Below are 20,537 nucleotides of genomic sequence, written 5' to 3'. Positions count from 1 at the left end.
GCCCAGCTGGTCTCGAACTCTTGAGTTCCAGCGACGCACCTGCCTCGGCTTCTCAAAGTGCTGGGATTACAGGTGTGAGCCACTGTGCCCGGCCAAAATTTTTAAAAACTAGCTGGGCATGATGTGCCTGTAGTCCCAGCTACTGGGGAAGCCTAGGATGGGAGGATCACATCAGCCCGGGAGGTTCAGGTTCAGGTTCAGGTTTCAGGGAGCTGTGATTGCGCCACTGCCCTACAGCCTGGGTGACATAGTGTGACCCTGTCTCAAAAAAAAAAAAAAAAAAAAGAATTGTATACATGATACATGTAGAATTTGCAGGGAAAGGATAAATTCTTTATTCAGTAGCCCTGAATGTATATTAGGAAGAAAAGGCCAGGCATGGTGGCTCATGCCTGTAATCCTAGCACTTTGGGAGGCCGAAGCAGGCGGATTGCCTGAGCTCAGGAGTTTGAGACCAGCCTGGGCAACACGGTGAAACCCTGCCTCTACTAAAATACACAAAAAAATTAGGCGAGCATGGCCAGATCACGAGGTCAGGAGATCGAGACCATTCTGGCTAACACGGTGAAACCCCGTCTCTACTAAAAATACAAAAAATTAGCCGGGCGTGGTGGCGGACACCTGTAGTCTCAGCTACTCGGGAGGTTGAGGCAGGAGAATGGTGTGAACCAGGGAGGTGGAGCTTGCAGTGAGCCGAGATGGCACCACTGCACTCCAGCCTGGGCAACAGAGCATGACTCCGTCTCAAAAAAAAAAAAAATGGCCGGGCACAGTGGCTTACACCTGGAAACCCAGCACTTTGGGAAGCGAAGGTGGGCGGATCACAAGGTCAGGAGATCGAGACCATCCTGGCTAACATGGTGAAACCCCATCTCTACTAAAAATACAAAAAATTAGCTGGGTGTGGCAGCATGTGTCTGTAGTCCCAGCTACTCGGGAGGCTGAGGCAGAAGAATGGCATGAACCCGGGAGGTGGAGCTTGAAGTAAGCCGAGACTACCCCACTGCACTCCAGCCTGGGCGACAGAGTGAGACTCCGTCTCAAAAAAAAAAAAATTAGCCAGGCATGGTGGCAGGCGCCTGTAGTCCCAGCTACTCGGGAGTTTGAGGCAGGAGAATGGCATGAACCCGGGAGGCGGAGGTTGCAGTGAGCCGAGATCACGCCACTGCACTTCCAGCCTGGATGAGAAGAGTGAAACTGTCTAAAAGAAAAAAAATTCCACATGGATTAATCACGCAAACGTAGAAAACTCAAAACTATTACAAGTATGAAGGGAAAGCATAAGAGAATACTTCTACCATCAGATAGGCGGTAAGACCGGTAAAGCCAGAAGGCAGAGAGACAAGGGAGTACCGGAAGTTTCTGGTGTCAGCTAGAATGGCAGAGGGTGAGCGGCCGCATAGAGACAGCCAGTGGTGAGCAAAGAGAACTCACTACCTTTCAGATCCTCTCCACCATACCGGAGGCCATTTCATCAACCCATTTTATAGCAGAGAGAACCGAGGCTCAGGAAAGGGAAGGGCTTTGCTAGTCACTTGAGCGGTCCGTTCCCAGCCTAGGTTTGATGAGTACGTGGGAGCCACGGAGGGTTGTTTGAGCAGGAGCATGACAGGGCCACGCCGGGGAGGGAACACATGAGGGAGTCTCAGCTGTCTCAGGAAAAGATTGGGGAGCCTGAGGGTTTGGTGCCATGAATGGTAAAGCTGGGACATGCCTAGCTGTGTGAACTTGAGTTACTCCTCTGTGAGATGGAGCTGAAAATGCAGAGAGAGGTGCCTGGCATACACTTGGCTCAAGGCCTGGCTTTGTGGGCTCTCAGGAAAGAGGGAACATTGGTAATATCTTGTGATGGGTTCCATTAGCTCTTATTAACATTAGCTGGGTGGGGACGAAGGGAGGGGAACAGCAAATACTAATGGTTTCTGCCCTGGGAGCCTAATCTAAACCCCGCAGGATGGGAACTCGCTATATCTTTGCAACAATGCTGCAAGATAAGAAGAAGAACAAGGGCTGGGCGTGGTGGCTCATGCCTGTAATCCCAGCACTTTGGGAGGCCGAGGCGGGCGGATCACGAGGTCAGGAGATCGAGACCATCCTGGCTAACACGGTGAAACCCCGTCTCTACTAAAAATACAAAAATTAGCCAGGCGTGGTGGCGAGAGCCTGTAGTCTCAGCTACTCAGGAGGCTGAGCCAGGAGAATGGCGTGAACCCGGGAGGCGGAGCTTGCAGTGAGCCGAGATCGCACCACTGCACTCCAGCCTGGGCGACAGAGCAAGACTCCATCTCAAAAAAATAAAAAATAAAAGATAAGAAGAACAAGCTGGGCGTGGTGGTCCGTGCCTGTAGTCCCAGCTACCAGGGAGACTGAGGTGGGAGGATGACTGGAGCCCAGGAGTTACAGGCTGCAGTGAGCTGTGATGGCACCATTGCACTACAGCCTTGGCAACAGAGCAAGACCCGGTCTCTATTTTTTTTTTTTTTGAGACAGGCGCCCACCACCATGCCCAGCTAGTTTTTGTATTTTTAGTAGAGACAGGGTTTCACCATATTGGCCAGGCTGGTCTTGAACTCCTGACCTCAGGTGATCCACCCACCTCAGCCTCCAAAAGTGCTGGGATTACAGGCGTGAGCCACTGTGCCGGGCCCCGGTCTCTAAAAATAAAAGTAAAAATAGAGACAGGACATGGTGGCTCAATCCTGTAATCCTAGCACTTTGGGGGGCCAAGGTGGGTGGATCACTTGAGTCCAGGAGATCAAGAGCAGACTAAGCAACAGGCAAAACCTCGTCTCTACAAAAACAACAAAACAAAACAAAACCAAAAAACAAAAATTAACTGGGCGTGGTGACATGCCTTTGTAGTCCCAGCTACTTGCGGGCCTGAGGTGAGAGAATCTTTGAGCCGGGGGAGACGGAGGTTGCAGAGGGCTCAGATTGCGCCACTGCACTCCAGCCTGGGAAACAGAATGAGACCCTGTCTTTTTCACTGTGTATATTGAACACAGTTTCACTCTGTTTCAATAAATAAATAAATAAATAAACATAATAATAAAATGTTACATGGTTCACCTCATTTCATCCTTTTTTTTTTTCTTTGGAGACAGGGTCTCACTGTCACCCAGGCTGGAAAGCAGTGGCACCATCTTGGCTCACTGCAGCCACGACCTCCAGGGCTCAAGTGATCTTCCACCTCAGCTGGCACATGTCACCATGCCTGGCTAATTTTTGTATTTTTGGTAGAGACAGGGTTTCGCTATGTTGCCCAGGCTGGTCTCTAAATCCTGGGCTCAGGCAATCCTGCTTTGGCCGCCCAAAGTGCTGGGATCACAGGTGTGAGCCACCATGTCCAGCCCGCCTCATTTCATCTTTACAGCAACTCCTATCATTATCCCCATTTGACAGACAGATCAACTGAAGCCTAGAGAGAAAGAAGGTGCCCATGGTGTGAAAGATTTCAATCAGCAGACCCAAGCTGTCCAGCTCCCAAGTCAATGTTTGGACAGTTAACCTTCGAACAACACAGGTTTGAGCTTCATGGTTCCCCTTAAACACAATTTTCTTCTGCCTCTGTTACCCCTGAGACAGCAAGACCAACCCCTCCCCTTCCTCTTCCTCCTCAGCTCACTCAATGTGAAGACCATTTTTTTTTTTTTTTTTGAGACGGAGTCTCCCTCTGTTGCCCAGGCTGGAGTGCACTGGTGTGATCTCGGCTCACTGCAACTTCCGCCTCCCGGGTTGAAGCGATTCTTGTGCCTCAGCCTCCCGAGTAGCAGGGACTTCAGGTGTGAGCCACCATGCCTGGCTAATTTTTGTATTTTTAGTAGAAATGGGGTTTCACCATGTTGGCCAGGCTGGTCTCAAACTCCTGACCTCAAGTGATCCTCCCACCTTGGCCTCCCAAAGTGCTGGGATTACAGGCATGAGCCACTGCACCTGGCCCCTAATTTTTTTTTTTTTATTTTTGGTAGAGACAGGATTTTCACCATGTTGGCCAGGCTTGTCTTGAAGTCCTGACCTCAAATGATCCACCTGCCTTGGCCTCCCAAAGTGCTGTGATTACAGGTGTGAGCCACCACGCCCAGCCTCTGAATACCTTTTTGATGATCCACTTCCACATAATAAATAATAAATGTATTTTCTTTTTCTTACATTTTAATATTTTTTCCCTTAAAAGGAATGGCAAAAAAAAACGCAATTACTTTTGCACCAACTTAATAACATTTTCTTTTCTTTTCTTCTTCTTTTTTTTTTTTTTGAGACGGAGTCTCATTCTGTTGCCCAGGCTGGAGTGCAGTGGTGCAATCTTGGCTCACTGCAACCTCTACCTCCCGGGTTCAAGAGATTCTCCTGCCTCAGCCTCCCAAGTACCTGGGATTACAGGCACACACCACCATGCCCGGCTAATTTTTGTATTTTTAATAGAGACGTGGTTTCACCATGTTGGCCAGGTTGGTCTCAAACTCCTGACCTCGGGTGATCCGCCCACCTCAGCCTCCCAAAGTCCTGGGATTATCGGCGTGAGCCACCGCGCCCAGCCACATTTTCTTTTCTTCAGTTTACTTTATTGTAAGAATACGATATATATAATACAGAGACACAATATGTGTATGTTGACATGTTGTCCGTAAGGCTAAGAGTCAACAGTAGGCTATCACTAATTAAGTTTTGGGGGAGTTATATGCAGTTATATGCAGGCCGGGCGTGGTGGCTCATGCCTGCAATCCCAGCATTTTGGGAGGCTGAGGTGGGAGGATCTCTTGAGGCCAGGAGTTGGAGACCAGCCTGATCAACAGATCACAACCCTGTCTCTACAAAAACTTAAGGCATACACAGATTTCTAATTTCACAGGGGGTTGGTGCCCCTCACACCCATGTGGTTTGAGGGTCAAATGCATTATTTCCTTTCGTTGCTGTAACAAGACACCAATGCCTTGGTGGCTTAAAAAAACACAAATTTATGGACGGGTGCGGTGGCTCATGCCTGTAATCCCTGCACTTTGGGAGGCCGAGGCAGGTGGATCACCTGAGGTCAGGAGCTTCAGACCAGCGTGGCCAACGTGGTGAAACCCCATCTCTACTAAAAATACAAAAAATTAGCTGGGCTTGGTGGTGTGCACCTGTAATTCCAGCTACTCAGGAGGCTGAGGCAGTAGAATCGCTTGAAACCAGGAAGCAGAGGTTGCAGTGAGCCAAGATCGCATCACTGCACTCCAGCCTGGGCAACAAGAGCAAAACTTGTCTCAAAAATAATAATAATAATAATAAGTAAAAAACACAAATTTATTATCTCACAGCTCAGGAGGGCAGAAGCACAAAATGCATCTCACTGGGCTACAATCGATGTGTAGGCAGGGCTGTTTCTTTCGGAGATTTTAGGGGAAAATCTGTTTCCTTGTCTGTTTCACCTTCTAGAGGCCGCCCACATTCCTTGGCTCCTGGCCGCTTCTTCCATTTTTAAAGCCAGCAATCACATCAAACCCACCTCGCTTCCGTTGTTCCATGTCCTCCTCTGACTCTGCTACCACCCTCTTCCATTTTTCTTAAAGAGACGGGGTCTCACTATGTTGCCCAGGCTGGTCTCAAAGTCCTCAAAGACCTCAAAGGTCTTCAAGCAGTCCTCCCGCCTTAGCCTCCCAAAGTGCTTGAACTACAGGCATGAGCCACTATACCCAGCCAAAGTCTTCAACTTGGCCAGGTGCAGTGGCTTACACCTGTAATCCCAGCACTTTGGGAAGTCAAGGCAGGCAGATTACTTGAGGTCAGGAGTTTGAGACCAGCCTGTCCAACGTGGTGAAACCCTGTGTCTACTAAAAATACAAAAAATTAGCCGGGCATAGTGGTGGGCGCCTGTAGTCCCAGCTACTCGGGAGGCTGAGGCAGGAGAATCACTTGAACCCAGGAGGCAGAGGTTGTAGCAAGCCAAGATTGCGCCACTGCACTCTAGCCTGGGTGACAGAGCAAGACTCCATCTCAAAAAAAAAAAAAAAGAAAGAAAATAAAAAATAAAAAATAACTATATTATCTGGGTGTGGTGGTGCATGCCCGTGGTCCCAGCTACTCAGGAGGCTGAGGTGGAAGAATCGCTTGAGCCCGGGAGGCAGAGGCTGCAGTGAGCTGTGATCACGCCACTGCACTCCAGCCTGGATGACAGAAAACACTGTCTCTAAAAAAACCAAAACCAAACAAATAAAAATAACAAAACAAAAACAACTCCTCCAATCCCCACTAACCATTAGTGTGATCCCATTTCACGACGGGCACACTGAGGTTGCTTGCTCGGACCACACAGCTGGTGAGGAGCACAGCCAGGAGTCAAACCAACGCCCTGCTGGAGCCAACCCAGGCCTTTTCCTTGGCAGGTACTGGGAGAAGCAGAGATAACGTTGCAGCAATGGTGTGGAAGAAAAATTGGGAAAATTGAGCTGTTGGACAAGGCCAGGATTGGGGGAGGCAGCCTTCGGGTGCCAGCCTTGCTGGCTGTGACGGCTGACCCACCCAGTGCAGTGGGCGTGGGCGATAAGAGAACTGCCACAGCCTGCCCAGTCACAGTGCTGGTGCCAGGACATCAAATGCCACCCAGCCCCCACAGCTTCCGGACAATGGCCAAGTCCCCAAGGGCTGCAGCGGCCCAAGGCCTCACCCATACAGCCAGCCACTGGCCTCTGCCTTCCCAGAAGTCTGTGCCTGGGGAATGAGCATCGCCAGCTGCCCAGACACCTCTTTTGATAAAGGGTTTGAGGGCAGCATCTGGGTGGGGAGGCTCAGAAGGGTTAAGGGCAAAAGATAGAGCACCTACTGTATGCTGGACTATGTTAGGCACCAAACCACAGATTTGCTTCTAGAAACATTTAACCTTTTTTTATTTTTTATTTTTTGAGACAGGGTCTCCTTTTTTGCCCAGGCTGAAGTGCAGGGGCGCAATCATAGCTCACTGCAGCCTTGACCTCCTGGGCTCAAGTGATCCTCCCGCCTCAGACTCCCTAGTGGATGGGACCACAGGCATGCACCACCACGCCCCGCTAATTTTTAATTTTTTTTTTTTTTGCAGAAACAGGGTCTCACTATGTTGCCCAGGCTGGTATAAAATTCCTGGGCTCAAGTGATCCTTCCGCCCTGGCATCCCAAAGTGCTGGGATTATAGGAGTGAGCCACCACACCCGGCTCAGCCTAAGAAGCTTTAAAAAGATCCAGATGCCACACACACACAGAAATTAATAGGTCACAATCTGGAAGGAGACTTCTTGGCTGAGCTACCTCTGAGGTGAAAACAGCTAGCCAAAGATTTGTAGAAGATTCTTTCACATGGAAAGCTAAAATCGTCCATGGACTTGAGGACTTACTTATTTAGCTTTTAGTCCCCCTGCCAGAACAGAGGAAATTTATTAATTTTATTATGTAAGAGTTTATTTGTTTACTTGTATATTTGAGATGGGGTCTCATTCTGTTACCTAGGTTGGAGTGCAGTGGCACAATGTCGGCTCACTGCAACCTCTGCCTCCTAGGCTCAAGCAATCCTCCCACCTCACCCTCCAGAGTGGCTCGGACCACAGGCATGAGCCACCACGCCCAGCTAATTTTTTTGCATACTTTTGGGAAGAAGGGGTTTTGCAATGTTGCCCAGGCTAGTCTCAAACTCCTGGACTCAAGCGATCCACCCACCTTGGCCTCACAAACAGCTGGGATTATAGGAGTGAACCACGATCCACCCACCTTGGCCTCACAAACAGCTGGGATTACAGGAGTGAACCACTGCACCAGGTCTCTTGTTTATTTATTTATTTATTTGTTTGTTTATTTATTTATTATTTTTTGAAATAGAGTCTCACTCTCTTGCCCAGGCTGGAGTGCAGTGGCACAATCTCGGCTAACTGCAACCTCTGCTGCCCAGGTTCAAGCAATTCTCCTGCCTCAGCCCCCCGAGTAGCTGAGATTACAGATACCTGCCACCATACCTGGCTAAATTTTGTAGTGTTAGCAGAGACGGGGTTTCACCATCTTGGTCAGGCTGGTTTTGAACTCCTGACCTCGTGATCCACCCACCTTGCCCTCCCACAGTGCTGGGATTACAGGCATGAACCACCGCGCCTGGCCTTGTTTATTTTTATAGTAGAAATGAGGGTTTTGCTATGTTGCCCAGGCTGGTCTCCAGCTCCTGGGCCTGACCAAGAGTTTAAAAATCATATTTTATTTCATTTTTATAAAATCATATTTATATGTTTATTTGAAATGGAGTCTCACTCTATCCCCCAGGCTGGAGAGCAGTGGCGCGATCTCAGCTCACTGCGACCTCCGCCTCCTAGGTTCAAGTGATTCTCGTGCCTCAGCCTCCCAAGTAGCTGGGATTACAGGCACGCGCCACAATGCCTGGCTAATTTTTGTATTTTTAGTAGAGACGGGGTTTCTCCCAGTTGGCCAGGCTGGTCTCGAACTCCTGACCTCAAGTGATCTACCTGCCTGGGCCTCACAAAGTGCTGGGATTACAGGCGTGAGGCACTGCACGCAGCCTAAAATCATATTTTAAAATAATGCTCTCTAGCCCGGCACAGAGGCACATGCCTATAGTCCCCTACTCAGGAGGTTGAAGGGGAAGGATCGCTTCAGCTGGGGAATTCAACCAGCCTGGGGAACATCATAAGACTCCCTCTCAAAAAAAAATTTTTTTTAATTAAAAATAAATAAATAAATATCATGTTCACCTTGGGGATCGATTGGGAAACGGCAAAAGAAAAGTCTTGGCGGGGCGCGGTGGCTCACAACTGTAATCCCAGCACTTTGGGAGGCCGAGGCAAGCGGATCACTTGAGGTCAGGAGTTCCAGACCAGCCTGGCCAACATGGTGAAACCCTGTCTCCACTAAAAATACAAAAATGAGCCAGGCATGGTGGCACATGCTTGTAATCCCAGCTACTCGGGAGGCTGAGGCCAGAGAATCACTTGAACCCGGGAGGCAAAGGTTGCAGTGAGCCAAGATCACGCCATTGCACTCCAGCCTGGGCAACAAGAGTGAAACTCCATCTCAAAAAAAAAAAAAAAAAAAGCCAGGCGCGGTGGCTCATGCCTGTAATCCCAGCACTTTGGGAGGCCGAGGCGGGCAGATCACGAGGTTAGGAGATCAAGACCATCCTGGCTAACACAGTGAAACCCCGTTTCTACTAAAAAAATACAAAAAAATCAGCCGGGCGTGGTGGCGGACGCCTGTAGTCCCAGCTACTCGGGAGGCTGAGGCAGGAGAATGGCGTGAACCCGGGAGGCGGAGCTTGCAGTGAGCCGAGATCGCGTCACTGCACTCCAGCCTGGGTGACTGAGTGAGACTCCGTCTCAAAAAAAAAAAAAAAAAAGGAAAAGAAAAGTCTCTAGGGAGAATTCTCTACCAGGGCTCTGCAAATGTTTTCTGTTAAGGACAAGATATTAAAGATTTTAAGCTTTGTGGTTCACATATCATCTCTGTCATATATATATATTTTTTTCTTTTTTCACAACCATTTAAAAATATAAGAGCCATTCTTAGCCCACTAGCCTTACAAAAACAGGCCACCACCCAACAATCTAAATATAAGTAACATTAGCCAGGCTTGGTGGCTCACGCCTGCAATCCCAGCACTTTGGGAGGCCAAAGTGGGAGAATCATTTGAGGTCACGAGTTTGAGACCAGCCTGGTCAACATAGTGAAACCCTGTCTCTACTAAAAATACAAAAATTAGCTGGGCATGGTTGTGCATGCCTATAATCCCAGCCATTCGAGAGGCTGAGGCAGGAGAATAACTTGAACCCAGGAGGCAGAGGCTGCAGTCAGCCGAGATTGTGCCCTGCCCTTCAGCCTGGGCAACAGAGAGAGACTCTGTCTCAAAAAATAAATAAATAAATAAGAGTAACATCATAGATCTGTACATTTAAAAAGAGTTATGGGCTGGGCATGGTGGCTTACACCTGTAATCTCAGTACTTGAGAGGCTGAGGTGGGAAGATCACTTGAGCCCAGGAGTTCAAGACCAGCCTGGACAACATAGCAAGACTCCATCTCTACAAAAAAACTAACAATGTGTGGTTTTTTTAGTATGTAAATTATACTTTGGCAGGCACAGTGGCTCCTGCCTTTAATCCCAGTATTTTGGGAGACTGAGGCGGGTGGATCACTTGAGGTCAGGAGTTTGAGACCAGCCTGACAAACATGGCAAAACCCAGTCTCTACTAAAAATACAAAAAGTAGCTGGACGTGGTGAGGTGCACCTGTAATCCCAGCTACTCAGGAGCCTGAGGCAGGAGAATCGCTTGAACCCAGGAGGCGGAGGTTGCAGTGAGCTGAGATCATGCCGCTACACTCCAGCCTGGGCAACAGAGCAAGATTCTGTCTTGAAAAAAAAGAAAAAAGCAACAAAAACAAACCAAATTATACTTCAATTTAAAATGTAGGCTGGGCCGGGCGTGGTTGCTCACACTTGTAATCTCAGCACTTTGGGAGGCCAAGGCGGGCAGATCACAAGGTCAGGAGTTCAAGACCAGCCTGGCCAGTATGGTGAAACCCCGTCTCTACCAAAAATACAAAAATTAGCTGGGCGTGGTGGCACGTGCCTGTAATCCCAGCTACTGGGGAGGCTGAGGCAGAAGAATCGCTTGAACCCAGGAGGCGGAGGTTGCAGTGAGCTGAGATGGCACCACTGCTCTCCAGCCTGGGCAACAGAGCAAGACTCCATCTCAAAAAAAAAAAAAAAAAAAAGGTAGGTTGGGTACAGTGGCTCACAACTCTAGCCCCAGCACTCTGGCAGGCTGAAGCACGTGGATAGCTTGAGCCCAGGAGTTCCAGACCAGCCTGGACAACATGACAAAACCCAATCTCTACAAAAAATACAAAAATTAATCAGGCATGGTAACTCGAATCTTGTAGTCCCAGGTCCTTGGGAGGCTGAGGCAGAAGAATTGCTTAAACCCAGGAGGCAGAGGTTGCAGTGAGCCAAGATTGTACCACTGCACTTAACCCTGGGTGACAGAGTGAGACCCTGTCTCAAATTAAAAAAAAAAAAAAATATATATATATATACTAATAAAATAATAATACAAATAGGCCCTCCTTGCACATGATAGGGCCGTGGAAATGTTCTTTTTTCCTCATCTGGTTGCTGGCCAGATGAGGTGTTCAGCTTGTGAAAGCTCCTTCAGCCTCATATATTTAGGATCTATGCCCTTTTATGTATGTATTTCCAACTTCAAAAAAAAGTTTAAAATAAATATTCCCTTTGATTGGCTAAATAAAAGACAGCCCATCCACAAATGTACTATTCTATGCTACAGTGAAAAAAGATTTTGCTGGGCGCCATGGCACACACCTGTGATCAGTCCCAGCTACTCGGGAGGCTGAGGCGGGAGGATCCCTTCAACTCAGGAGTTCCAGGCTAGCCAAGGCAACATAGCAAGACCCTGTCTCTCCTTTTTTTTTTTTTTTTTTTTTTTGAGACGGAGTCTCGCTCTGTTGCCCAGGCTGGAGTGCAGTGGCGCGATCTCGGCTCACTACAACCTCCACCTCCTGGGTTCAAGCGACTCTCCTGCCTCAGCCTCCCAAGTAGCTGAGACTACAGGTGCATGCCACCATGCTCAGCTAATTTTTTTATTTTTAGTAGAAACGGGGTGGCTGGGCGCAGTGGCTCACGCCTGTAATCCCAGCACTTTGGGAGGCCGAGGCGGGCGGATCACGAGGTCAGGAGATCGAGACCACGGTGAAATCCTGTCTCTACTAAAAATACAAAAAATTAGCCGGACGCAGTGGCAGGCACAGTGGCGGGCGCCTGTAGTCCCAGCTACTCGGGAGGCTGAGGCAGGAGAATGGCGTGAACCCGGGAGGCGGTGCTTGCAGTGAGCCGAGATCACGCCACTGCACTCCAGCCTGAGCGACAGAGTGAGACTCCGTCTCAAAAAAAAAAATAATAATAATAATAATAAATGATTGAGGAAGCTTTGGAGGTGTTGACATGAGATCATCTCCAATGTATATTAGGCAAAACAAATAAACAAAAAAAAAGCTGGGTGTGGTGGCCCACGCCTATAATCCTAGCACTTTGGGAGGCCAGTACAGGAGGATTGCTTTAGCCCAGGAGTTCACCACCAGCCTGGGCAACATGGTGAGACCCTGCCTCTAAAAAAAAAAAAAAAAAAAAAATTAGTTGAGTATCACGGCACACACCTGTAGTCTCAACTACACAGGAGGCAGAAGCAGGAGGATCACTTGAGCCCAGGAATTTGAGGCTGCAGTGAGCTATGATCGCACCACTGCACTCTAGCCCAGCCTGGGTGACAGAGTGAGACCCTGTGTATAAACAACAACAACAACAAAGAATAAAGTATGGTCCGGGGTGAGAGAGCAAGAGGGAAACTTTCATCTCAAAGCCGTAACACCTTTTGTATCTTTTGTATTTAAAGCATGTGAATGTATTATCCCTTTCAAAGAAAATAGCCGCAAGAGGCCGGGCGCAGTGGCTCACGCCTGTAATCTCAGCACTTTGGGAGGCCAAGGCGGGCTGATCACAAGGTCAGGAGATCGAGACCATCCTGGCTAACACGGCGAAACCCGGTCTCTACTAAAAAATACAAAAAAATTAGCCGGGCGTGGTGGTGGGCGCCTGTAGTCCCAGCTACTCGGGAGGCTGAGGCAGGAGAATGGCGTGAACCCGGGAGGCGGAGCTTGCAGTGAGCCGAGATCGCGCCACTGCACTCCAGCCTGGGCGACAGAGCGAGACTCCGTCTCAAAAAAAAAAAAAAAATAGCCGCAAGTAACTACCTTTTCATACATACATACATACATACATATATATGTATATGTGTATATATATTTTTTAATATATATGTATATAATTATTTTTTGAGATGGAGTTTCGCCCTTGTTACCCAGGCTGGAGAGAAATGGCACGATCTCAGCTCACTGCAACCTCTGCCTCCTGGGTTCAAGCAATTCTCCTGTCTCAGCCTCCCACATAGCTGGGACTACAGGTGCACGTCACCATTCCAAGAACATTTTTGTATTTTTAGTAGAGACAGGGTTTCACGATATTGATAAGGTTGGTCTCAAACTCCAGACCTCAGGTGATCCACTTGCCTCGGCCTCCCAAAGTGCTGATATTAGAGGCGTGAGCCACTGTGCCCAGCCAATTTTTGTATTTTTAGTAGAGACAGGGTTTCACCATGTTGGTCAGGCTGTTCTCGAACTCCTGACTTCAGGTGATCCACCTGCCTCGGCCTCCCAAAGTGCTGGGATTACAGGCATGAGCCACCACACCCGGCCACATGTATATATATATTTAAATCAGGTGCCAGGGCCTCACTGCAGGCTGAATTGTATTCTAGCAAATGGGACCAGGGAATCTGCTTTTTATTTTGAGACAGGGTCTTCCTCTGTCATCCAGGCTGGAGTGCAGTGCCACTATCTTTGCTCACTGCAACCTCTGCCTCCTGGGCTCAAGCAATCCTCCCACCTCAGCCTCCCAAGTAGCTGGAATACAGTTGAGCACCACCACGCTCAGTTAATTTTTAAATTTTTTTGTAGAGACAGGGTCTCACTATATTGCCCAGGCTGGTCTCAAACTCATGGGCTCAAGCGATCCTCCCACCTGGGACTCCCAAAGTGCTAGAATTATAGGCATCAGCGACTGCCCAGCCAGAGTCTGGTTTTTGTTGTTTTTTGAGATGGAGTCTCGCTCCATAGCCCAGGTTGGAGTGCAGTGGCACCATCTCAGCTCACTGCAACCTCTGCCTCCCAGGTTCAATCAGTTCTCCTGTCTCAGCCTCCCAAGTAGCTGGGATTACAGATGTGCACCACCATGCTTGGCTAATTTTTATATTTTTAATAGAGACGGGGTTTCACCATGTTGGCCAGGCTGGCCTCGATCTCCTGACCTCAAGTGACCCACCCACCTCAGCCTCTCAAAGTGCTGGGATTACAGGTGTGAACCTGTAATCCTTGCCTGGCCAAGAGTCCTTTTTTTTTTTTGAGATGGAGTCTCGCTCTGTCACCTAAGCTGGAGTGCAGTGGTGCCATCTTGGCTCACTGTAACCTCTGCCTCTCAGGTTGAAGCGATTCTCTGGCCTCAGCCTCCCGAGTAGCTGGGACTATAGGTACACTAATTTTTTGCATTTTTATTATTTATTTATTTATTTATTTCGAGACTGAATTTCACTCTTTTTGCCTAGGCTGGAGTGCAGTGGCACAAACTCGGCTCACCACAACCTCTGCCTCCCAAGTTCAAGCGATTCTCCTGCCTCAGCCTCTGGAGTAGCTGGGATTACAGGCATGCACCACCATGCCTGGCTAATTTTGTATTTTTAATAGAGATGGGAATTCACCATGTTGGTCAGGCTGGTCTCGAACTCCCGACCTCAGGTGATCCACCTGCCTTGGCTCCCAAAGTGCTGGGATTACAGGCATGAACCACTGTGGCTGGCATTTTTTGTTATTTTTTGTAGAGACGGGGTTTCACTGTGGTAGCCAGGATTGTCTCGATCTCCTGACCTCGTGATCCCCCAGCCTTGGCCTCCTAAAGTGCTGGGATTACAGGTGTCAGCCACAATACCTGGCAAGAGTCCGTTTTTTAAATAAGCATCACTACTGTCCCCCCGACCCCAGTTTTATTTCTCCATGGTCAGAGTTTATTGTTTTGGATTGCAGAATCTTTTTCTGCACTGCTCTTGCCATGGGTGGGCTGGCTGGGAAGGATGGCAATGCCCATTGCTGACATCCGCCGGGGCCCAGAGCCATTTCCCCACTTCCCTTGGAACTGCTGCCTTCCTTTAGATATGATCTCTGCTGAGGAATGCACTTCCTGCCCAACCTGGTCTCACCCAAGTCAATGCCTTGGGTTGCTTCTCCATCAGCTCACGGGAAAGCCATGTCCCCAGTACTACCAGCCCCAGAGGCCTCCTGAGCACATCGAGCTTGCCAGCCTATGCAAAATGCTTCCCCCACCAGTGAGTGTGGTCCACCGAGTCCTATAGACAAAGACACAGAGCTTCAGAGAGGTCACGGACTCACCCAGGGCCACACGGCTCCTAAGTGTCAGAGCCAGGATTTGAGCCTAGGTTTGTCTGATGTCAGCCCCTAAACTCATGACGGATGGGAAGCCACTGGGGCAGGAGGGTAGGATAAGTGAGCCCCTCTTCCACACCATCCCCAGGGGAAAGCTCCCTTCATCTATCAGGGACTTCATGGGCCAGTCCAAGGCCCCCAGATTTTTGGTTCTGATGTGAAGGAACTACTTCCAAGCTAAGCAAAACCCCTACTTCAAGCAATCAAACCAGATGCCCCCTTTGGCCCCAAGGCAAAATATAATTAAGTAACTACGCGGTTTGTTTGCTGTTCTTTCTGTGTGAAACACACTTCCCCTAAATCTTCCCACGGCTGGCTCAACCTCCAGCCCTTAGTAACCTAAAATAATCGCTGCTGTTTCTGCTACACAAGATCACACGATGTCTTGTTCTTTGCTTCACAACTTACAACAACCTAAAATTACACATTCCTTCCCTTGACTACTCCCTGCGGTCAAGGATTTCACCGGTCTATTCACTGCTGGGTTTCCAGTGTCTAGACCCCTGCCTAAATCGTGCTCAACAAATATTTGTTGATTGAAGGTACTCCCTTAAGCCCAGCAAAGGCTCTGTCTGGCAGGGTCCCCTGTCTCATGTGTGGGCCTGGGAGGTCTGCCTAGCTCCGACCACAGCTCAATTCCATCCTTTGGCCAAATTCAAGGCTGGGTGAATCATATCATTGTCCATTCTGCCCCTCGTCCCTGTCCCAGCCAAACTTCATAGAGACCCAAGACCCCCTCAGATGCTGCCCACAAGCGGGCAAGACCTGGCTGGAATCTCAGGCTGAGACTCTCAGGTCAGAGACAGCCTGCCACACCCAAGGGACACACAGCACCCACAGCCGCTGGGGCTGGGATTTGAGCCCAAATGAAGACCAAGGGGGTCCCTCCAGGGGACTGGGCTGGCAGCTTCAATTGGGGAGGGGGTGCTGGGAGGTGGCCAGGTCCTGCTGCCTCCCCTTGGCTGGGCTCTGCAGGGAAGGTCTCAGCCTCCCTGATCTGTCTCTCCTGGCAGCCTCCTGAGGCCATACAGTCCCTGGGGGCAGGGAGGCACAGCTCTACCCAACTTGTTTTTCTTGAATATTTTCGAGCCGTTTCCGGCCCCCTCCCCGGGGCCCTTCAGTGTCACAGTTTCCAGGAAGTTCTTGTCACACAAAGAGGGGCGCGACAGTGCTTCTTTGCCCCCAGGGTAGTATCACGTGGGGCTGGGGCTCAGTTGGGTCTTGGGGACCCAAAATGGAGAAGAGAAAGGAGAAACTGAGGATGGCAACTCCTCCCACCGTGGGAATTCAGGGGAGGGCGGCACCACAGGGCGCTGGTGATGGAGAAGCCCACATCCTGGGCCCATCCCCGGGACCAAATGCCTGAGGTCGCCCCAAGAGGTTCGCCGGAGGAAGTTCCAGTCGCCAGCACCTCTCGAAATGGGAGGTGGGAGCCGCCAGCCCCTTGCACAGGGAGGGGAAAGTTTCTCAATTTTTTCCTGCTTCCTTCCTGCCCCCTCACCAAAGGCGCCCTTCTTTCCGCCGTTTCCAGGCGGCTGGCCAGACTCGGTGGGCTCTCAGCTGGGTATTCGGTCTGCCCAATCTTGCCTCAGTTTCCCCATCTTGCCAAAAGCCCCGGACGGCTACTTCTGGCGGAAAAGGGAAGGAGGAAGAAATGGACAAAGGGGCTTGGAAGAGGAGGGGGATTTGAGGAGGTCAGGGCCCTGTCTCTTTTCCGAGCCCAGATCGCCGCGCCTCCCCTCCCCCGCCCGCCATCCGAGCCGCCCAGATAACGGGACCTCCCCGGGCGGAGCATGCGCCGTGAGCCCCGGCCCATCAGCCGGAGGGGGAGCTGGGGCTCCCGGGGAGGGGACGCAGGACGACCCGGTTAGAGCAGGGGGCGTGGGATCCGCGCAGTGTCGGATGCGGGGGCCCGAGCGCGGAGGGCCATCCAGCGGCAGCGCGGGTGCCTAGGGTCTCAGATGTCCCCCTGGCTCAAGGTCCTCCCAGCCCCAAGTCAGCAGAGGCGGCCCCTGACCGAAGGCGGCTCCTACCGTAGGCTCCGTTTTTCCGCTCGTCCTCCATGGCCGCGGCGGGGCGGGGAGCGGAGTCCGAGCCAGCGCGACCCCAGCCCGGGCGGGCGGGAGGCTCCGCGGGCTGCAGCGCCCCGCCCCGGGCCCCGGCCCCGCCCCTCCCGCCGGGCCAGCCCCCGCGCGCTTCCTCCAATGGGAGCCTCGAGAGGGCGAGGGCGGGGACCGGGGGCGGGGCCTGGCCCGGGAGGGGTGGGGCCCCAACCTTTGTTTCCAGTATTGGCTCTCAAGTAACCCTCTTGAGGGTGTGCATGGTGAGCAAACAGAGGTCATTCATTCATTCATCTATGCATTTCATCGTCAAGGAGATATTGAGGCTGGGCGTGGTGGCGCGGGCCTGTAATCCCAGCCACTCCGGAGGCTGAGGCGGGAGGATAGCTTGGGCCAAAGAGTTCCAGACCAGCCTGGGCAACATAGGAAGACCCTCATCTGTACAAAAAATTTTAAAAATTAGCTGGGCTTGGTGATGCACACTTGTAATTCAGCTACTCGGGAGGCTGAGGTAGGAGGATCACTTGAGTCCAAGAGTTTGAGGCTGCAGTGAGCTATGATTGTGCCACTGCCTGGGCAACCCTGTCTCAAAATAATAAGAAGAATTAATAATAATAATAGGCCGGGCGCAGTGGCTCACGCCTGTAATCCCAGCACTTTGGGAGGCCGAGGCGGGAAGATGGTCAGGAGATCGAGACCATCCTGGCTAACACGGTGAAACCCCGTCTCTACTAAAAATACAAAACATTAGCCGGGAGTGGTGGCGGGCACCTGTAATCTCAGCTACTCGGGAGGCTGAGGCAGGAGAATGGCGTGAACCCGGGAGGCGGAGCTTGCAGTGAGCCGAGACCGTGTCACTGCACTCCAGCCTGGGCGACAGAGCGAGACTCCGTCTCCGTCTCAAAAAATAAAATAAAATAAAATAATAATAATAATAATAATAGAAGATGGATAGATAAATAATTGGTAGGTAAATATTGATCACCGTGTACCACTGAACATACCAAAAGATGCCATTTTCATTCATCAGATTGGTAAGAATTTTAGAGTTTGATAACATAAAATCAGGTGAGTGAATGTTTTGAAGCAGAATGTTTCCTGGCAGAAAGAGTATATCCAAGTCATGTTCACCTGGTGCGATTCCTGTCTGGCACTGACCCTGGACAAACCACTGCAGGTGTGTGTGCATGGGATGTAGTAACCAAGAGGTGTTCCCTGCAGCCTTGACAGTTATTGTGGAAAAAATGAGTGAAAACAGGCCGGGTGCGGAGGCTCACGCCTGTAATCCCAGCACTTTGGGAGGCCGAGGCGGGCGGATCACTTGAAGTCGGGAGTTCGAGACCAGCCTGACCAACATGGAGAATCCCTGTCTTTACTAAAAATACAAAAAATTAGCCTGGTGTGGTGGCACATGCCTGTAATCCCAGCTACTCTGGAGGCTGAGGAGGAGAATCGCTTGAACCCAGGAGGTGGAGGTTGCGGTGAGCTGAGATGACGCTATTGCACTCCAAACTGGGCAACAGAACTGGGCAAAAAGCGAAACTCTGTCTCAAAAAGAAAAAAAAAAAAGAAAGAAAAATGGGTGAAAACATCACTGCACTCCAGCCTGGGTGACAGAGTGAGACCCTGTCTCAAAAAAAAAAAAAAAAGAAAGAAAGAAAGAGAAAAGAATAAAGCACGAAGTCTTCAGGGAAATGTAAATCAAAACCTCGATGAGATATCATTGCACACCCACCTGAATAGCTAAAATTAAAAAGACTGGTCGAACCAAGTGTTGAGGAAGATGGGAAGCATATGGGGGCTCTCCTACACTGTTGGTGAGAATGTAAAATGCCACAACCAGTTGGAAAACGATCTGGCAGTTTCTTGCAAAGTTAATACCCTAGAAATTGCACTTCTAGGTATATACCCAAGAAAAAGTATAAGTGAAGAAAAGAAAAAACCCACAGACACATTCATATAAATGTTCATGATAGCCTTATAGTATCCTTATTCATAATGGGCAAAAAAACTAGGAGCAGCCCAAATGCCCATTAACAGATCATTGGTGAAGCAAACCATGGTGGGTTTCACCCATACCATGGGATTCTCCTTAGTGATGAGGAATGAATGTTTTCTTCTTTTTTTTTTTAGGGACAGGATCTTGCTGTGTTGCCCAGGCTGGATTGCAATGGTGCAGTCATAGCTGACTGAAGCCCTGACCTCCTCAGCTCAAGTGATCCTCCTGCCTCAGCCTCCCGTTGCTGGGACTACAGGCACACACTATCATGCCTGGCTAATTTCTTTCTTTCTTTCTTTCTTTTTTTTGACAAAGTTTCACTCTTGTTGCTCAGGCTGGAGTGCAATGGTGCAATGGTGTGATCTCACCTCACCGCAACCTCCATCTCCCAAGTTCAAGTGATTCTCCTGCCTTAGTCTCTGAGTAGCCGGGATTACAGGCATGCACCACCACGCCTGGCTAATTTTGTATTTTTAGCAGAGACGGGGTTTCTCTATGTTGGTCGGGCTGGTCTGGAACTCCCGACCTCAGGTGATCCGCCCCCCTCAGCCTCCAAAAGTGCTGGGATTATAGGCGTGAGCCACCACACCTGGCCATACTCGGCTAATTTTTTAAATTTTTGTGGAGATGAGTGTCTCCCTATGGGTGCCCAGGCTGGTCTCAAGTGATCCTTCTGCCTCAGCCTCCTAGAGTGCTGAGATTACAGGTGTGAGCCACAGCACCTGGTCCAGGAATAAACTATTGATACAGGCAAAAATATGGATGAATCTCTCCCCAAAAAGCATAATGTTGTGTGAAAGAAGCCACACACTTTTTTCTGAAGTTCTAGAACAGGCATAGCTAATCAACCTATAGTAACAGAACATATATCAGTGGTTGACTTTTGGGGTAGTAATAACTACTGGGATGGTAGGAGCAGCTTCTGGGCACTGGAAACAGAATTGTAGTTACATAGCTTAGTTTAGTTTGTGAATACTTGACCTTCTCCCCCGTACTCTGCCCGCCTTTTTTTTTTTGAGACAGAATCTTGCTCTGTTGCCCAAGCTGGAGTACAGTGGCAATTTTTGTATTTTAGTAGAGATGGGGTTTCGCCATGTTGCCCAGGCTGGTCTCGAATTCCTGACCTCAGGTGATCCACCAACCTCAGCCTCCCAAAGTGCAGGGATTACAGGTGTAACCCACTGTGCCCAACCGACTTCTGCCCTTTTAAAATATGTGTTGCTGGCCCGGCGCGGTGGCTCACGCCTGTAATCCCAGCACTTTGGGAGGCCGAGGTGGGTGGATCACAAGGTCAGGAGTTCAAGACCAGCTTGACTAATTTGGTGAAACCTGGTCCCTACTAAAAATACCAAAAAAAAAAAAAAATTAGACGGGCGTGGCGGCGGGCGCCTGTAATCCCAGCTCCTCAGGAGGCTG

General features: G+C 49.9%; 1 protein-coding gene across 2 annotated transcripts in view; it reads right to left on the bottom strand.

The window, feature by feature from the left end:
- Nucleotides 1–17,227, bottom strand: part of SLC44A2 (solute carrier family 44 member 2 (CTL2 blood group)) — a 42,570-nt gene extending 25,343 nt beyond the window's left edge. The window contains exon 1 of one of the 2 annotated variants that reach the window (XM_004060009.5): nt 17,096–17,227. In XM_004060009.5, the coding sequence (XP_004060057.1) occupies nt 17,096–17,126 (31 nt within the window). In that variant the 5' untranslated portion in view covers nt 17,127–17,227. The remainder of the gene's footprint in view (nt 1–17,095) is intronic. The other variant, XM_019015110.4, reaches the window with a different exon arrangement.
- Nucleotides 17,228–20,537: the final 3,310 nt, after the last annotated feature.

The sequence above is a fragment of the Gorilla gorilla genome, chromosome 20 (assembly GCF_029281585.2).
Source record: "Gorilla gorilla gorilla isolate KB3781 chromosome 20, NHGRI_mGorGor1-v2.1_pri, whole genome shotgun sequence".
NCBI lineage: Eukaryota > Metazoa > Chordata > Mammalia > Primates > Hominidae > Gorilla > Gorilla gorilla.
Note: the sequence above shows the minus strand (reverse complement) of the source record. Positions and strands in the feature narration are given on the sequence as shown.